General features: G+C 54.5%; 6 protein-coding genes across 6 annotated transcripts; 5 read left to right on the top strand and 1 right to left on the bottom strand.

The window, feature by feature from the left end:
• Window positions 1–582: 582 nt before the first annotated feature.
• SPSK_02025 (uncharacterized protein) lies at window positions 583–1,044 on the top strand (the record flags this gene model as incomplete). Its single annotated transcript, XM_016728923.1, has 1 exon — window positions 583–1,044. The coding sequence occupies one exon, from the start codon at window positions 583–585 to the stop codon at window positions 1,042–1,044; it is 462 nt and encodes a 153-aa protein (XP_016589869.1).
• A 1,296-nt stretch (window positions 1,045–2,340) lies between these two features.
• Window positions 2,341–3,548, top strand: SPSK_01789 (Ras family, other; the record flags this gene model as incomplete). The annotated part of the gene is made up of 4 exons (XM_016728691.1): window positions 2,341–2,352; window positions 2,744–2,858; window positions 2,957–3,232; window positions 3,310–3,548. 4 exons carry the CDS (start codon window positions 2,341–2,343, stop codon window positions 3,546–3,548), a joined length of 642 nt encoding a protein of 213 aa, XP_016589868.1.
• A 22-nt stretch (window positions 3,549–3,570) lies between these two features.
• On the top strand, window positions 3,571–3,861 carry SPSK_02075 (uncharacterized protein; the record flags this gene model as incomplete). Its single annotated transcript, XM_016728970.1, has 1 exon — window positions 3,571–3,861. One exon carries the CDS (start codon window positions 3,571–3,573, stop codon window positions 3,859–3,861), a length of 291 nt encoding a protein of 96 aa, XP_016589867.1.
• A 2,188-nt stretch (window positions 3,862–6,049) lies between these two features.
• On the bottom strand, window positions 6,050–9,182 carry SPSK_01419 (ankyrin repeat protein; the record flags this gene model as incomplete). Its single annotated transcript, XM_016728333.1, has 2 exons — window positions 6,050–8,844; window positions 8,909–9,182. The coding sequence occupies 2 exons, from the start codon at window positions 9,180–9,182 to the stop codon at window positions 6,050–6,052; spliced, it is 3,069 nt and encodes a 1,022-aa protein (XP_016589866.1).
• A 1,423-nt stretch (window positions 9,183–10,605) lies between these two features.
• Window positions 10,606–11,334, top strand: SPSK_01944 (uncharacterized protein; the record flags this gene model as incomplete). The annotated part of the gene is made up of 1 exon (XM_016728842.1): window positions 10,606–11,334. The coding sequence occupies one exon, from the start codon at window positions 10,606–10,608 to the stop codon at window positions 11,332–11,334; it is 729 nt and encodes a 242-aa protein (XP_016589865.1).
• Window positions 11,335–11,873: 539 nt separating this feature from the next.
• SPSK_01422 (uncharacterized protein) lies at window positions 11,874–14,949 on the top strand (the record flags this gene model as incomplete). The annotated part of the gene is made up of 3 exons (XM_016728336.1): window positions 11,874–11,888; window positions 12,154–13,333; window positions 13,427–14,949. 3 exons carry the CDS (start codon window positions 11,874–11,876, stop codon window positions 14,947–14,949), a joined length of 2,718 nt encoding a protein of 905 aa, XP_016589864.1.
• Window positions 14,950–15,343: the final 394 nt, after the last annotated feature.

Below are 15,343 nucleotides of genomic sequence, written 5' to 3'. Positions count from 1 at the left end.
ACCCCCTCCCCGCATACGAATTGCAGGCTGGTGCTTGTGGTCTTCTCTCCTTAGCTTGCCGGGGAAATTTAGAATAAGATACGACGAAACGTTGTGCTGCGCTCCCGCCCAGCAAAAGGTCGAAAACACAGTTGAAAACCACCCCGGTTTCCCAAGCTGCACACAGGCAGTTAGCGTGGTTTGTTGGCTGCATTTATGGTGCCGTTGACTGCATTGGGCCCACGGTAGCTCCTCTAGCTACGCAGTAGCGGTAAGATATGGCATCGCAGCTCCGTGTTTGACCGGCGGACACGACACCGTCATCGCTTCCGGCGTATTGGCTCCATGCAACGGTTCTTCTGGGCCGAGTAGAAATGGTTCCTTTCGTAGCAAGAGTCATTGCGATATTTATCGGAGCCTAATACATGTGACTGGCCGCAGCCCATTCAATTAGTCCACTTCCCCCACGCCCATACCACAAAAACACCATACACAGTTGTCATTGCCCAGGCCGTGCGATTCATGAATAAGGAGGCGTGCTAATACTGAGTATACGAAGTCATTATTGAAAGCCTTTCGGACAGCAATGGCTCCATCGTACGAATGTACCTTGAGCACATGACTTGCCGGCTACAATCGCTCCTGGTGCACTTGCACGCTGGGGTCGACCCCGTCCGCCAGACGACAGAAAAGGGAAAGAACGACGGCAACATGCAGCGTGCAGCACAGAAGCTCCCTGCAAAAGCAAGCAAGAGCGGTGGGTCCGTGTTCTGTTGCTGGGAAGGCGGCAGGGAGGATGGCTACTTCGTAGAAGGGTGCATTTGCGGTCGTTGCGAGCGCTTGACATTCGGCGCGGCCACCGCCCAATCCAACCAAACGAGACCAAAGAAAAGCACCGACAGTCTGCAAAAGCCCGCCCATGCTACCACACCAACCCTGGACGCACACGCCCACACACACACCCTATTTGTGCTCTGGCGCCGGGCCCCCCCTTTTTGGCCTCTTCCCCCCCTGCACTTGCCCTTTTCGTCACGTCTCCTGTGTTCTGCCTTCCCTGTGGGTTGATTTGTGAGTCGGGACATCCAATCGTGGCTTCCCCAGTGTGGTAGTTGTCGTTGTTGAGTTCGCGACTTCCTCCTTGGGTTTTGGTTTCGTTTCTTGAGCAAAAGACTCCTGTTTTGTGTTTTTGTTTCTGTTTCTGTTTCTGTTCTGTTTGTTCTCATCACTTTTTGACATCATCTCTCCCCCCTTGTCTACCACTCCTCCTCGCCTCCACGAACCTCCATCGAGAGCATCCCCTTACAGACCTAGGCCAGGTTTACCGCCACCAATCGTCCCTTTGCCTCATCGCATTCACTTTCTTCCTCTTTCTCCTCCTCCCTATTTGGTCTTTCCCATTTCCTATTTCTCATTTCTTATTTCTTATTCTGCCTCACAGTTTAATTACTTTTTGCATCTTCTCGTCACCACAAACGCCTCCCCACTGTATCAATTCATCCTCGTCTCGATCGATCGTCCCTCCAGAGTCTCACCTGGCCCCCGACCGCCGACAGTAAGATACCACCAATACCAATATCACCAAATAACACCAAAAAAACTCACCAAGAAAAGGAGTTCGACCAGGGAGGGCCCCTGATAGCCCAAAAACACGAAGCCCCTCCCCTCCTGTTGCCATTGATCATCAACTAGTCCCAACTCTGTCTAGACTCAAGAGACCCTCAGTCCCAAGCACTACCCAAGACCAGTAACCCACCACACTGCACCCTGGCGACCTTTCCCCATAGACACCGTCTGGGCCGTATCTTTTGCTGTTTCTAGTGTCTCTTCGGGCCTGGCCTCCTGAAAAAAAACCCGCCCCGGGCCCAGAAAACCGAAATAAAAGGAAAAAGGATAATATAAGGAAACCTCGCAAAAAGCACAGTGATCGCCGGTTCCTCACCTCTGGCTGGTCTCTTTCTCTCCTTCATCCCCCTCCACTTTTTGCCCTTTTCCAAAAAGAGAACCACGAGAGAAACCACACTCCCCCAACCACCGTTGTTTTCTATCCACGCTTCTGCAATCGTGCATCCCATCCCGGCTTTCTCTTCTTCGACACCAGCAATTTTCGACTTTCGAAGAAGCCGCGAAGAAACACAATCCGATTTCTCGACGACGAAAGCGACTGTTCGCCCCTTTTCGACTGCTTTTATTTTCGCCTTTTTGACCTTTGCTCCGGCTTTCGCTTGACTTGTCGAAACCGCCCACATCGATTTCCTTGCTCGATTCGGTTCGACTCGCTTACCAGTTCAGTTTCTTGTCTTCTTTTCCTCTACTCCTCTCCCTTATCCCTCTGTTTGCGATCACGCAACAGACTCCATCACAATGGCATCGAAGGTACGACGACCTGGCGACCCAACGATTCTGCGCGCCGTTTGCTTGCTTGCACATTCCGGACACTACCCCCTTTTTTTCCGTCCTTTCTGAAGCTTCACTTGACAAGCTCCACAGCACCGACCGCCCGCAATCCGTTTTTCGGCACTCCTCTATGCTCCATACCACATCCCATCACAACCTTCCCTACCCTCTTGAGCAACCTGTGCCGCGGCTGCGTGCCGTCTCACGCCGCGATGCAGGCACGGCTGCGCGATTGTCCAATTCCATCATTTTGCTCCTATCGATTACCTAGAACCCCCGGCAGCTCCATGCTCCAGCCAATCCTATCCGACGCGACGTCTATCTTTCGCAAGCCTTGTTGACTAACATCCTATTTTCTCACCACGCATAGTTCCTCAGAGAATACAAGCTCGTCGTGGTTGGCGGTGGTGGCGTAGGCAAGTCTTGCCTGACGATTCAGCTGATCCAGAGCCACTTCGTCGACGAATACGACCCAACAATTGAAGGTGCGCGCATTGTTCATTTCGCCTTTCTCCCATGCGATGCACCTGTGGCGCGAACCACGAACAACGTCACTAACTTGACTTTCGTTTCCTTCCCCCAGATTCGTACCGCAAGCAGTGCGTCATTGACGATGAGGTCGCACTGCTCGACGTGCTCGATACAGCCGGCCAGGAGGAGTACTCGGCGATGCGGGAGCAGTACATGCGGACAGGCGAGGGCTTTTTGCTCGTCTACTCGATCACGTCGCGCCAGAGCTTTGAGGAGATCACGACCTTCCAGCAACAAATTCTGCGTGTGAAGGACAAGGACTACTTCCCCATGGTCGTGGTGGGCAACAAGTGTGATCTCGAGTCCGAACGCGAGGTGACCAGACAAGGTACGTGGATGGACCGTTGGATGTGGATTCTGGAAACGACCCGGGGGCGCATCGGCAACCAACTGACCACTGTACAGAGGGCGAAGCGCTCGCAAGATCGTTCGGCTGCAAGTTCATCGAGACGTCGGCAAAGTCCCGGATCAACGTCGACAAGGCATTCTACGACATTGTGCGCGAGATCAGACGGTACAACCGCGAGATGCAGGGCTACTCCACTGGCAGCGGCACGTCCAATGTTGGCGGCCCTTCTAACAAGATCGAGGTCAGCGACAACGACACCGAGGCAGGGTGCTGCTCCAAGTGCATCCTGATGTAAAGCGTAGACGGTGCGCTTTGTCATGGTGGGGGGTGGAAGTGATGCGTGTTCGGTGCGGACGACAGTGCAGACGTTTGGGTGCTGGCAGAAGAAGACGCCAACGACGACGGCAATCACCAAAAAATACAAGCAACACCCATCAGCGGCGAACGGCACAGCGAGACGGAGGCAGCAAAACGATGCAACACGTTTTCCTTATTCGAACGGCGACGACGAGAACATGCATTCGGGCATTGTGAACTCGATTTCGAGAACCACGGACGACTGTATTTGGACTGGAAAGTCTTGCAGTATGAGCTACCAGCCGCTCTGAAAAGCACGGCTGGGAGGCTGTTGGGTGTCATTACCGTCCTAGCCTCGTGTGCCGCACGCTCGCTACTCTCCCGTTTGCGGCTGTTCGTATGCGACGCTGCCAATGCGAAGGCGTCATCGTCACTGGCTCTTTTCTCACTTTTTAGTCCTCTTCTTTTTTTTCTTTTTTCTTTTGGTTTCGCTTGCGTGTCTATGATTTTTAGACGCTCTCCGTAGTTGCTCACCAGCCGAGTCTCATGTTTCTTCATTTTCATCTATTTCTTTATTTTTTCATATCCGTTTCTGCTTCTATTGCTGTTTCCTTTTTTGGTATTTCTGGCACAAAGTCTTTCCTATCCTAGTTCACTATTTCCCCCGTTGTTTACAGTTATGAACAAAAGTCCCTTCCTCTTTGCATAATATCTATTTTATATTTGAGTATGCTCCACACAGTTCCATTAAGTCTACTTAAGCACTGTATACATCAAATATGAAGTTGACCGACTTTCGGAGTAATTTTTTACCGGCAATCGCTATAGTGGGCCTGAGCCGTCAAGGTGTAATACATAGTATAGTTAAGTTCAATAAATAACGTAGGCGATTTATCACCGCGCGATCAGCTCCGTGATCACGCAGATACGCACCGGCAAGATCGGCCTCCGGGCCTACCTCCACCCCATTAACAAAGCCGACACCGACCAATGCCAGTGCGGCCACGGACGACAATCGGTGCGACACAACCTCCTAGAGTGCCGCGACTGGACCGACGAACGACACCGGATGTGGGCAGGCAAGCAACCATGTGTGGACATTAAGCGTATTCTCTGTAACTCGACCATGGCAGTACAAGCAGCAAAGATGATCATCAGGACGGGGCTCCTAGAGCAATTCAGAGCCGTCCCGTCCACAGTACTCGTATACTAATCGCAAGAAAAGGCGACATTTAGTAAACAGAGGAAGGAGGGCCGATAGGGCCTGACAAGACCATATACACAGAACAGATAGGAAGGCTATTAATACAGAAACCTAGATTTAGTGGAAGGATCAACTCATCATGGAAGAATGGCTTAGTTGGCAGACTAGCAATTCTTGCAGGAGGAAAGTCGCATCCAGAAAACGGGACCAGGGGAAACCTGTTATGGGTGTTGTTGGATAGGTAGTCACAATAGAGTCTCTTTCGAGATAAAGGGAAAGCGTTATCGGAGAACAGCAAAGGTAGGTATGATATTGTGACAAGACTAAATCTTACCCCTTTTCCAAGAAGAGGGGGAAGACTGGCCTACTTAAGCTACGGTGAGATCCTCTCTGGCTCCGCGCTAGAGAGTCGCTGAAGATTAGTCAACCACTCACGTGACACGGCTCCAGCCAGACGAGTCAGCCAATCGCTAGCCACGGCACCAGCCAGACAGGCTGGTCGCCCCGTGAACTTGGGTCATGACAAAACCTATATTAATAGTCGTACGCTGCATAGACGCCACAAGGGCGGCTGGGACAGTCTATGAATGAATAAATAAATACGTAAGCGAATTGAATCCTTTCAAAGCCTTCATTTTAACTTCTCAACGAGTATGTCACGAGCGCTTATCGATAAGCCAGATGCCAGCAGCTGCCAGCCACGGCCAGGGGCTGGCGCCACACTCTTAAGATGTAGATATCTTCTACGCTTACCTTTAGTCTTCTTTTTACCTCTCCTTCCCTGTCACGCATATTTCATGAGCCTTCTGGTCAGTCACGGGAAACCTCGTGACCTAGTCAATTGGAATAGCAAGCAAGATCAATCGGTAGGTGCGGGGTGCATAGCACATGGATCCTTACGGACCAACACAGACACGGATCCCTCCGGACCTGTCTGGACCCCCGCACCTCCGGGGGGAAGCCCGCGGGGTTCTCACCAATGTCAAAATCAGACAAAGAAGGAAGACGACGTCTGTCATCCTTAGACAGACGAAGACAAGTATCCAGCGGGGATCCCTGGGGAATCCCGCTGGGATCCTGTCCCATTGACAAAAGATAAATAGCTACATTGACTTCCAATTGAATATGACCAGATAAGGCTCAGACCCTTGCCAACACCCAACCTACCTTTGCATACATCCTTCTTTCATGTGTCTCTTGTTATCCTGTACAACCCCTCTCACTTATTACTTTCATCATAGTATATAAACAGAGATGAGATACAAGTGGTGGGCGGGGTGGAAGTTAAGGTGTTATTAAGATCGGGCATCATGTGATTTTAACAATTTAACGACGGCCTCGTGCCCACCCTGGGCGGCATGCGACAGCGGCGTCCGGCCATCGTTATCCTTTGCCTCGACGTCGGCGCCCTTCTCGAGCAGTAGCCGCGCGACGGCCTCGTACCCAAACAAGGCGGTAGACGACAGCGGCGTCAAGCTATAGTTATCCTTCGCCTCGACGTCGGCGCCCTTCTCGAGCAGCAGCCGCGCGACGGCCTCGTACCCAAACAAGACGGCAGACGACAGCGGCGTCAAGCCATCGTTATCCTTCGCCTCGACGCCGGCGCCCTTCTCGAGCAGCAGCCGCGCGACGGCCTCGTGCCCACCCTGGGCGGCATGCGACAGCGGCGTCCGGCCATCGTTATCCTTCGCCTCGACGTCGGCGCGCTTCTCGAGCAGCAGCTTGACGACAGAATTGTGTCCAAAATACGACGCCACTATAAGACCCGTAAAATACTTAGGATTTAACCAATGAATCTTACAATAGATTTTGGACCATAATAAATGGCTCTTCGAATCTGGATCACAAATTCCCGACGCGAGGGGTACTATGGCGGCATCATCGACGATACCGGCCTCGTGGAAATGAAAGCCCCAGTAGTTGGCCGAATAATTTAAGAAGGCGACGCGATCATTGTCGTGGCCGGATGCCCCATTAACAGTTGTTGTAAGACTAATGTCAGAGTTGAAGTTATTGAGATAGAACACGCAGAGCTCGGCAAGAACGGTGTGTGCATGGCGGGTGGTTATAGAGCGATGCCAACGTAGCTCTAACGAAACAGCTGTAGGAGATGGCGAATCCGTGAGGAACTCCCGAGCAGTTTGATGAAGAAAATAAACCCTGTTATGATGAATGGAGACGAACAATCCACACCAAGATCTGAGACGTGATTTGAAGGCCTCTTCTTCTTCTAGGTCGAGGTCGTGAATAGACTGTAGCTGGTCGTCTATGTTCGTAGCAACGTTCATTTCTGAGAGCGTTAATGGCCGGCTCGCTGCCAAGATAATACTCAAGACTTTCTGGACCATCGGGTCTTCCTTAGACTTGTTTAGGATCCGCTCGTATACTTGGTTGACATTCTCCGGCAGAGTTTTAATGGCTGCCTCGATCCCCTTTACTGTCTTTTTGAAGCCGGTCTTCAAATAGTCGAACACAAGGTATACCCAAAGGTATGTGCGGTGCTCAATTCCGAGCAATCTTTCTGCCAGGTGACGCTTAACTTGGTTTGACAGCCCTTCTTCTCTCGCCAGCTGTTCGACTCGGTATTGGATGACGAGGTTAACTTCTTGGCTGATTATTTCCGACTCTTCCTCTCCTGGTATACGAATATGCGGAAAAGCGTCTAACCGGCCCCGGAACTTAGATACGATCTGTTCATACGGGCGGCTTGTTAAAAGATACTTCAACTTTCCATAGCCCGATTGGTTGCTGCGGAATTGACTATCCACATTCAGTATCAGGTCCTTAAACTCTTCTTCAGCACATTCGTCTAGTGCATCGAGAACGATGACAACAGGTCCGGCACGTTGATCTTGCACGGCATTTCCGAGGATAGTCCAAAGTGACTCTGTTGAATCGATTAAACGTGGCCCCTTTTCCCGGAATAGACCCATAGCATGCTCGATTAAGGCCGGTTTTTTAGAGAAGAGTTGGTGGAGTAAAGCACAAAGTGCTTGCCGGATGGTGTTCTGGTCTTGGTCTTTGAAAAAGAAGTAGCAGGTAGTTGCTGACCGTGGTATCTCATAGTCGATTAAGTACTTGGCCAAGACCGACTTTCCACATCCGGGGTCCGCTGAGACAAGCAGTGGCCCTGACTCCTGTTTTAACCACTCCTGGAAGTGGCGGTGTTGGAGGAACCATAAGCATGTGTCTTCTACTCGGTCTTCCACACGATCCTTGTACCACTCGTATGTGGTTTTGTTGTTGGTGAGATAGAATAGTTGGAGACACGCTTCTTGCTTATCGGATAGCTTTTGTTGAACTGCGTCTTTTTGTATTTTAAGCTGTTCTTGTATAATATCCCGCTGCGCTTCTTGAACTCGTAGCTGCTGTTCAGAAACAGACAGGAGCTTTCGTATAGTTCCAAGAGATTCTGTGCTCGTCTTATCGAGAGACTCAAGCTCCTGCCTCGACACAAACTGGTTTATCTGATTTAGATTCCCGTTGACGGTCGCCTCGAGCTGTTCAATCTTGAGTCTCATTTGCTCCCAATCTCTTGGCCGAAACACATCTCCGGCGTAGCCTTCAAGGCGGTGCTGGTAGAATCGTAGCACACTTCGGATCTGGAACTCGAGAATCTGCTGATAGAGGTCCACAATATGGCTGTTGGCTTCCGCCATTAAACCATCGGCGACTTCGGAGTTCTGGCCGAGCCGCAGTAGCAGCGGCTCAAGCGCAGCATAATAGCGCATCCGGGTAGTGACATATGTGAATCCGTCACGGTTGGCGTCCTCTGTAGTCTTGGGGTTTGTGAGGAGCGGGAGAATAATACAGACACCGGCCCACGCGACGGAAGCCTCTGGTGAAGCCTTAACGGCCTCACCGATCCAGTCTTTTGCCCACAGCACGAACCCCGCGGCCTGCGCGATCTGATCCGTCAGGACAAATTCATGGCCGGCGATAGTGTATCTCGCTTTCTTCTCTTCCATTCGTCGTAGCCCTTGTTCGATTACTGTTTTCAGTTGGGCTTGGCGATATTGACTGTCGGGGTCAAGGGTTACGTCGTGCCGTGGTATGGGCTGTGCGGGAGACCCGTTACTTAAAGTAGAATCTGTAATGTAACTGAGTTAATATCAGCGACATACGATTTTAAAGTGTCAGTCAGTGATGCGTACTCGCCATCTGCTCTTCCTTCGAGAGCAGTTTCTCATAGTCCTTTACTAATTGTGTCTTTTCCTTTCTGAGGGCGTCGTATGCGCGGTCCCAAAGCGACTGGGTCGTAGACGACTCTTTACGATTAACAGGATCGACCAAGTTGTCTCCGGAGCGCTCTTGTCGGATGTCGTTGCTGCCCTTGGCGGAGGAGGCCACCGATGCGGCGTCTGGCTGTGCCCGCCCGCCGCCTTTTCTGTCCCGCCATTTTTGCAGTTTTTCGCGAAAGCCTGCCATGGCCTTTGATTCTGAGGATCCGGGTTTGCGAGCTCGGTCTTACTCGTCATTACGCTTGAAGAACCCCATGGTCGGATAGCAGATGTCGGTTGTTTCGGGAACATTTCGCGATCGCATCTCGCGGCTGAAGTGAAAAAACTGCCTTGGATGTATGCCCAACCAAGACGGCGGTTAATGCCCTACGGCGATTGGAGGGAGGAAATGCGGCAGTCATTACTTAGCACAGCCACAGCCGTGGCCCAAAGGAGAGGAAAGGAACCAATAAGAAATGTGTGGCGGGGGAGATAAGAGAAGGTTGTGCATCTGAGTGTTATCACAGTAGTGCATCTTCTTTTATTTTGGTGTTACAGTGTGTACATATGCTCTTTCTCCTTTATGTTTACAGTACCATGAAAGACAGCTAGTCAATAAAGCATTGAACTTTCATTCCTTGTAATAAATCTGAGGTCGACGTTTGTTTCCCGGTATTAGTGGTCTGGACGGCTAACGTCTTAGTACTTAAATTTAGCTGCCCGAGTACACGTATTCGTAAGGTAGCGACCGCGTTGAGGCACACTGTGGCAGAGGGGTAACGGTCTCTTTGTCCAGCCTATAAACTTGGAGGTGCTTATGAGTACCTGACATATACACTCACGATCGATCGTAATCTCAGTATATTTCTGTACCTAGAAGTCCCCATAAAGAGCTTGTAAGAGAACGCTTAATGCAAAGAGGAAGGGTGTTTTGAGCACAACTGTATCTCTATTTATTTTATTATCATCTTTTGTCTTTTTTCTTTTCTGTTTCACCTACTTCTCTCTCGCATGTCGACTCTCTCTCTCCCCCTACCTCTCTATCTCTCTCATCCCTTTTTTCCTTTGTTTGGCGAAAAGTACTCTATGAAATAAAAGGTTTCCAAATCTTAAAACAATCGCTCTTGTAACATTGGTGTTGGACGGTTGAAAGTGGCGTGGACAAGTGAAAAATCGAGAACAAAGAAAGTTGGCTGAGGCAGTGAACGAAGATTATGCCATACAGAATGTGCAGCGAACGAACAAAAGCACATATTGCCGGGTGTTCATGAACTCGGACGCCTGACGACACGGTCTTGAACAAGAATACCACGATATGTTCACGATGCGTCCACGATATGCCCAAAGAGGAACATATTGTTCATGTTCAAAGTGACCATGGCCATTATTACGTCGTTTGTATATAAGTCTCGCCATGATGTCGTCTTGGTGTGTGTATGTTTTCGTCCTCGTCCTCCCCATATCATCACACCAAGCACGCCATCAACACTGCCATCAACACCGCTGTCGATAACTAGCTGTCAACGGCTCAACTGCTCATTCTTCGCAATCGATATCTCGCCAGTCAGCGTCTTTCGATTTCGTGTTTACGTTTTCTCTACGTTTCTTCTATAGAGAGACTCATTGCCAAGATGAGCAGCATGCAGGCTAACGGCAACGACGGCGATGGCAATAACCAGAGCCACAACCGGACCAGAAACGAGCGTTTCCGGCTGCGTGACTTCGCGGCCGCTCGCGGCGGACCGGCACGGATGCAGGCGCCGGCGCCTGCTCCGGCCCCGGCCCCGGCACACGGTGATGGTGACATGAACAACGACGACAACAACGACAACGACATCGACATTAACAACATCATCGACGTCAACAACGACTTCGACATCAACGACATTATCAATGCCGTCAACATCAACAACGTCATCAATGCCATCGACAATGCCATCAACGACCAGGCCAGAAACGACCGTTTCCGGGTGCGGGACATGGCCGCCGCCCGTGGTGGTGGTGGTCCGGCTCGGATGCAGGCGGTCGACATTCTGAACCAGCGGCCGATCCAAAACGAGATTCGGGTGGCCACGGGCGGTGTGCCTCGCGGCAGCATCGGCGGCGAGGCGCCCCTGTCGCCGCGTCCCGCGTCCCAGCATGGCATGCTGACCCGTTCGCAGGGCCAGTCCGTGGTGGTCCAGGCCGGCGCCCGCCGCGGCGAGACGGTCATTGTGCCGCGGCACCGAATGACGCGGCGCAGCCAGACCAACCTCGCGGCGGCCACGGACGAACAGGACGAAAAGGACGACGTCGACATGACGGACATGTCTTTGTCGGAGGGGGACAAGGACGAATCGGACGCGGAGTACACCGCCTAACGGATTCGTCCACCCCCCGAGGGCCTTTGTCCACTCTCCTCGTAATCTCTCGTACGACGCGATTCTTTCGAGTACTTTGTGGTAAAATTGTAGATTCGTAGGAATTTGCCTCGTAGTTGGTCGTAGTCCATTTCGGTGATGAGCAACAGCACAAGCCAATCCTCTCTGGAGAGATATTGAGTCGGCGCAGGGTTGCCTTTTGATAGACAGGTAGGTGAGTCTCGTATAGTGGTGCGTTTTCTGAGGGTCATTTTATTTTGAAATTCTTCAAAACAAAATTTTAAAAATAAAAATAAAAATAAAAAATAAATTAAGTCTTTCTTGTTCCTTAAAAGATTCTGTTCCAATAAACCTGCAAAGTGATGTCAACGGAGGTCTTTGAAATTGTGCACAAATGCAACCTGCAAAAGTCTTGAACGAGCACGACTTTCATGTTTAAAAGTACATGGTCATATATTCTCATAAGCTACACTGCGTGTTTTGGAATTGCTTCGGACATATACGTGAAAAAAAGAACAAAATAGTAAACAGGAGAAGCAATGCAACATTACAAAGTATGCTAATTTTAGGGATGAACATGCTGAAGGGGGACAAATGGGCAACGCGGAAATCGTGAACAAGAAAAAGACAAGAAACAACGCAACCACCATATCCACGTTTTTGTTTTTATTTCTTCTACTCCCTCAAGTCGGCTTCGCTCTCGCGAAAGGCACTTCGCCGCGACTGGCCGGGACTGTCACCGCCGCTTCCCTGCAGACTCGTTTGGGACGGCGACTCCCGTGGCTGCGGTTGCGTTGGAGGTTGCTGGTCCGTCTGTAGCGGGGGTGGTGCGGACGGCCGGGCCGCCGCTTCCGCCGCCGCCTCGGCCCCGGCGTCGGCCTCGGGGATGGTGGCGCCACCGACAACACCCGTCACCGCCGGCGGGAACTGCGCACCCAGTGGCGAGACGGCGCCGCTCAGGTTCAAGCTGTTGCGCTGGTAGCCGCTGGTGGTGCCGACGGCCGAGGAGACGCCGGACGTCGTCGACTGGCCGCCCTCGCTGCCCTGGCGCAGGTGGCGGCGGTCTTGCTCGCTGAGATCCGAGACGCCCGACTCGCGGGCCACCGAGCGCGGGGCTGCTGGTGCGGGGGCTGGCCGTGGTGTCTGCTGCGCAGGTTCCTGGGCAGGTTGTTGGAGAGGTGCCTGTGGAGGCTGTTGGGGTGGAAACCGTGGTGCTTGGCCGAGCGAGGGCGAGTCGGCGCGGGCAAACACGGGCGGCTGTTGCTGCGGTGCGGGACCAAGCGACGAGGTGCTGCCGTGCTGGGCGGCCTGGCTGCCCGGGACCAAGGGGCTCTCGAGCTCGGCCGACGACGTGGGCACGCTGTGGTAGGTGGCGCCGCCCCGCAGCATGCGGCTGCTGCTGTTGGCGTCCGTCGTGACGGACCCAAAATCGGACGACCCGGGCAGCTCGGCGCGGTACTTGGTGTCGGCAATCAGTTCGGAAATGTACGTGTTGTCGGCCTCAACGGTGGGCGCGCCAGCGCCAGCACCAGCGGCAGCCGCGCCACCCACCGCGCCCGCCGCCAGAGTCGCGTAACCGGCGCCGCTGCCCGAATGCTGCGCGGCCAGATGGGCGGCCTGCAGCTGCTCCATCTCGGGCGACAGGGGCGTGCTGCTGCTGTACTGGCCGCCGTAGCTCTGGACGCGCCCGCGGTTGGCGGCGCTGCTGTGCGGGTCGTCGTACGAGGACGCGGCCGGGGTCGAGGCGGCGTGCTTGACGCTCGGCTGGGCGCGCAGCCACGAGAAGACAAAGTTGCGGCCCGTGTCGTAGGTGGCCTCGCTCTCGGTGCCGGGCTGGCCGCTGCCGCCCACGGGGCCGGTGCCGCGGCTGGAGCGACGGCCGGCGCTGCTGCCGTACATGAGGATGCGCCGGCGGCGGTACAGCAAAACGCCGACGACCGCGGCCGTCAGCACAATGAGGCCGCCAATGACGCCGACGAGCGGCGCCACAAACGCGGGCGTGTGGTGGCCGCCTGACGACGGGCCGGGCGCGTCCGGGTGGGTGTTGTTGGGCGCGGTGGTGGCGCTCGCGTTGAGCGGGTAGGGGTAGTAGGTCGTCAGCTTGGCGGTGGGGTAGGCGGTGGCAAAGACGGCCTTGAGCCCCGCGTCGGCCCAGCCGCCCGCCGCGGCCGGCGCCGTCGCGGTGGCCCCGCCCTTGCCGCTGCCGCCAATCACGCTGACGACGGCGTCCGGCACGCTGTACGCGGACCACTTGGTGGGCGTGTAGCTGGTCATCCAGGTCGCCGACGACAGGTTGAACAGCTGCACGATGCCGCCGCCCAGGCAGCCCGCGGCCGCGCCGGCCTGGGGCGTGTAGCCGCCGACGACCAGCATCTGGTCCGGGTAGGGCGCGAAGCACTTGTGGCCGGCGCGGGCGTGCGCGGCGGCGTCGCTGCTCGCGTAGACCTGGGTCCAGGTGAAGGAGGGCAGCGACAGCACCCAGACGTCGTCGTTGAAGTCGCTGCCGACGCTGAGGCCGTCGAAGCCGCCGTAGTAGTAGATGTTGAAGCTCGAGGCGTCGGCCGCGGCGGCGACGACGGCGCAGGCGCGCGTGCGCTGGCCGAGGCGGGCGCCGCCCGTCGTCGGCTGCTTGTACCATTTCTTGCCGGCGACGTCGTAGACGTCCAGGGTGGTCAGGAACGCGGGGCTGGCGGCGCGGCTGGCGGACGCGTTGTAGGATTGGCCGGTGACGGCGACCCACTGCGGGTCGACGACGCCGCCAATGGCCACGAGGACGCCCTGCGGGCCGACGGGCACCCACACGAGCTCCGGGTTGGCGCGGCCGCGCACGGTGGGCGGCAGCGTGCTGTTGGACCACGTCTCGGCGTTCTGCGTGGCCATGTCGACGGTGATGAGCGTGTCGGAGACGTTGATGGCGGTGAGGCCGTCGACGCCCGTCACGGTGTAGACGGGCCCCCACGACGGGCTGCGCAGGCCGGAAAAGTACCACGCCTTGTTCTCCGAGGGCGCGCTGGCGGCGCCGCCGTAGGCCACGTAGCGCGTCATGTTGGCCGGCAGGTCGACGTTCAAAAACCCGGGCCGAAACTCCCGTTCCGCGCCGTACCGGTCGGCCTGGTACAGCTGCGCGGCGTCGCTGGGCGGCTGGCTGTACTGCGTCGTGTACTTGAGCAGCCCGCCGTACAGGAACCACTCGTCGTCGTTGGCGAGCATGGCGCCGTCAATGTAGTTGGGCGCAATGTTGTTGGCGTTGGAGCCCGGCGACACCTTGTAGAGCACGCCCATGTCGGCCGTGAGGTTGTCCTTGACGGCAAACGGCACGCTAAAGTTGAGCGTGTACACGATGCCCAGCGGATTCTGGTCCGCCGTCACGGGGCCGTACGAGCTGTCGTTCATGCCCGGAATCCACACCACGCTGCCGCCGTCGAGATACAGCGTGTCGCGCACAACGGCCGCCCGCGGCTGTTCCCAGTAGCACATGGAGGCGTTGATCTGCCCGGGGATCCAGCCGGACGCCTGGGCCGCGGCCGACGCGACGAAACTGGTCGCGGCGAGGAGAGAGGAGGACTTCATGTTCGAGCAATGTGTGACACCGAAAAAGGGGGGACGTGGTTGTAGACGGACAGGGTCCGCCCTGCTTTACAGATGTTCGGGGCGATGCCGCATAGGAGGATGGCGGTCGGCACAAAATGAATGTGACAGGTGTGAAGGATTAAAGATAAAATTAAAGAATAGTAGAAGAAAAGAAGAAAAGAAGAAAAATGAAACAATAAAACCCGACACACTGGGAACAGGTTCTCACCAGGACATGGAGTGTCGATGGAGGGATCGCGATCTGCTGAGATGCGATGGAGGCGCAGAACCACAGAACTACAGCAGCACACAAACACAAAGCACAAGCTGATGTCGCGTATCGAGTTTGAAACGGTAGAAAATACTAACAGGCGGCAGGTAGGGCACAGAGACGGCAGAAAAGAAACTGGGAATGTAGTACTTCGTGGAAGGCCGAGGC

This window comes from Sporothrix schenckii (assembly GCF_000961545.1).
Source record: "Sporothrix schenckii 1099-18 chromosome Unknown Cont42, whole genome shotgun sequence".
Taxonomy (NCBI): Eukaryota; Fungi; Ascomycota; class Sordariomycetes; order Ophiostomatales; family Ophiostomataceae; genus Sporothrix; species Sporothrix schenckii.
Note: the sequence above shows the minus strand (reverse complement) of the source record. Positions and strands in the feature narration are given on the sequence as shown.